This window comes from Limulus polyphemus, unplaced genomic scaffold (genome assembly GCF_000517525.1).
Source record: "Limulus polyphemus unplaced genomic scaffold, Limulus_polyphemus-2.1.2 Scaffold1876, whole genome shotgun sequence".
Lineage (NCBI taxonomy): Eukaryota > Metazoa > Arthropoda > Merostomata > Xiphosura > Limulidae > Limulus > Limulus polyphemus.
In genome coordinates, this window is record NW_013667486.1 from 128,394 (window position 1) to 130,165 (window position 1,772).

At 33.4% G+C, this 1,772-nt stretch overlaps 1 protein-coding gene across 2 annotated transcripts in view; it reads right to left on the reverse strand.

The window, feature by feature from the left end:
• The window catches only part of LOC106465228 (G-protein coupled receptor moody-like), an 8,430-nt gene that overhangs the window by 1,768 nt on the left and 4,890 nt on the right, over nt 1-1,772 (reverse strand). For both annotated transcript variants that reach the window (XM_013925433.2, XM_013925434.2), the window contains exon 2: nt 685-1,689. In XM_013925433.2, coding sequence (XP_013780887.1) covers nt 685-1,506 — 822 coding nt within the window. In that variant the 5' untranslated portion in view covers nt 1,507-1,689. The remainder of the gene's footprint in view (nt 1-684; nt 1,690-1,772) is intronic.

Below are 1,772 nucleotides of genomic sequence, written 5' to 3' on the forward strand. Positions count from 1 at the left end.
TGAAAATAGATTGAACGTTATGGAAATGAAAATAGATGGAATGTTATGGAACTGAAAATAGATAGCGTTATGGAACTGAAAATAGATGGAACGTTATGGAAATGAAAACAGATGGCGTTATGGAACTGAAAATAGATGGAACGTTATGGAACTGAAAATAGATTGAACGTTATGGAAATGAAAATAGATGGAATGTTATGGAACTGAAAATAGATAGCGTTATGGAACTGAAAATAGATGGAACGTTATGGAACTGAAAATAGATTGAACGCTAAAACATAGCTTCAGTAAATTATATTTCTAAGGTACTTAAGCTGATTCATGTTCAGTTTCACTGTGGATTTATAGAAGAAATACAGTTAAAGGTAAGATTCTTAACACTAATGCACGTGTTGGAAATTATGTATATAAATTGTACACATATTAGCTTTAACATTTTAATTAAGTATTTTCTAAATTTAGACAGGTATATATATACTTTAATTTCACGTTAAGCTCACTATAGTATGAGGAAAAGTTTTAATTCCAAACCAAATTTCAAGCTTTATCGCATAACATTAAATGAAGAAAATATAAACGAATTTCATTAATATTAGACCATAGTAAAATGTAATATATATATATGGATGTACAATACAGAAATTATTTTGTAACAGCGTAGCATCAACTCAAACATGAGCTTACCTTGATAACTGTTTGAGGAAGAAAGCAAAGTATGAAAGAGCAGAAGATGATGAGGATCATCCTAGTGAGACGCCATTCTTCTTTTCGTTTCTTTGTGTCTCGATTCTTTTGTTCTTTAACTTCTCCTTTACTGTGGTTACGAAGACGCTTCGAACTCCTCTTTACAACCCAAAAAATACGGGCATAGCAGAATATAATGGTAAAAGTTGGAATAATGAAGCCAATGATAAAGAGAAAAGCTTTTGGCGATTGTCCGTTGACTTCGACAATAGAACAAGCTAGGAGCTTCTCGTCATAACCAAAACGACCCCACACGCCAGCCAGTGTAGGTACCAATAAAGAAAACGTAAAAAGCCAAATTACCACAATCATAAGACCGATATAGCGTCTTTGGTAAATGTTTTCGTACACATTTTTGTGGGCAATAAGTATGTAACGGTTTATAGTGACTGCTGTGACGAGAAGCAAGGACAAGGCTGAGTTAACATATTGCACAAAGGGGTATAAGATACAGAAAATATCGCCATAAATCCACTTCTGAATAATGTATTCCGAGACGGTAAATGGAAGGTTCCAGGCACAGTACAAAAAATCAGCAACGCATAAACTGATGATAAAGTTGGCAGTAGGACCACGCGCACGTGGGTATTTCCACAAAGCAAAAACTGTCAGTGCATTACCGCTAAGACCAACAATACTAAGAACAATAATGAGAAAAGCGGCAAAGTAATTGAATTCTGTTGGATTTTTCGGTATTTCAGACTTGTTATATGTTTCTTTTATTGATGTTAAGTTTAATAGCAAAAACTCGGTAGTTGTCATGCCTGCTGTTGGTGAAGTTTTAGCCAATTCCGAGTTAAGTCAGGAAAGTCACACCATAAACTACTCAGACTTCCAGAAAAATATTTTATTTTAACAAATAACTAATACTTTGTTTTATCTTTGCTTTAAAGATGTTTACCACCAAACACTGTTTTCTTTTGTTAGTTTCAAGTTGTTGACCATCTGAAATACAACAAAGTTTAACTGGTAAGTATAGTTACAGAAATATAATTTGAATACTTTATATATATTGTTGCGTCAGCGAG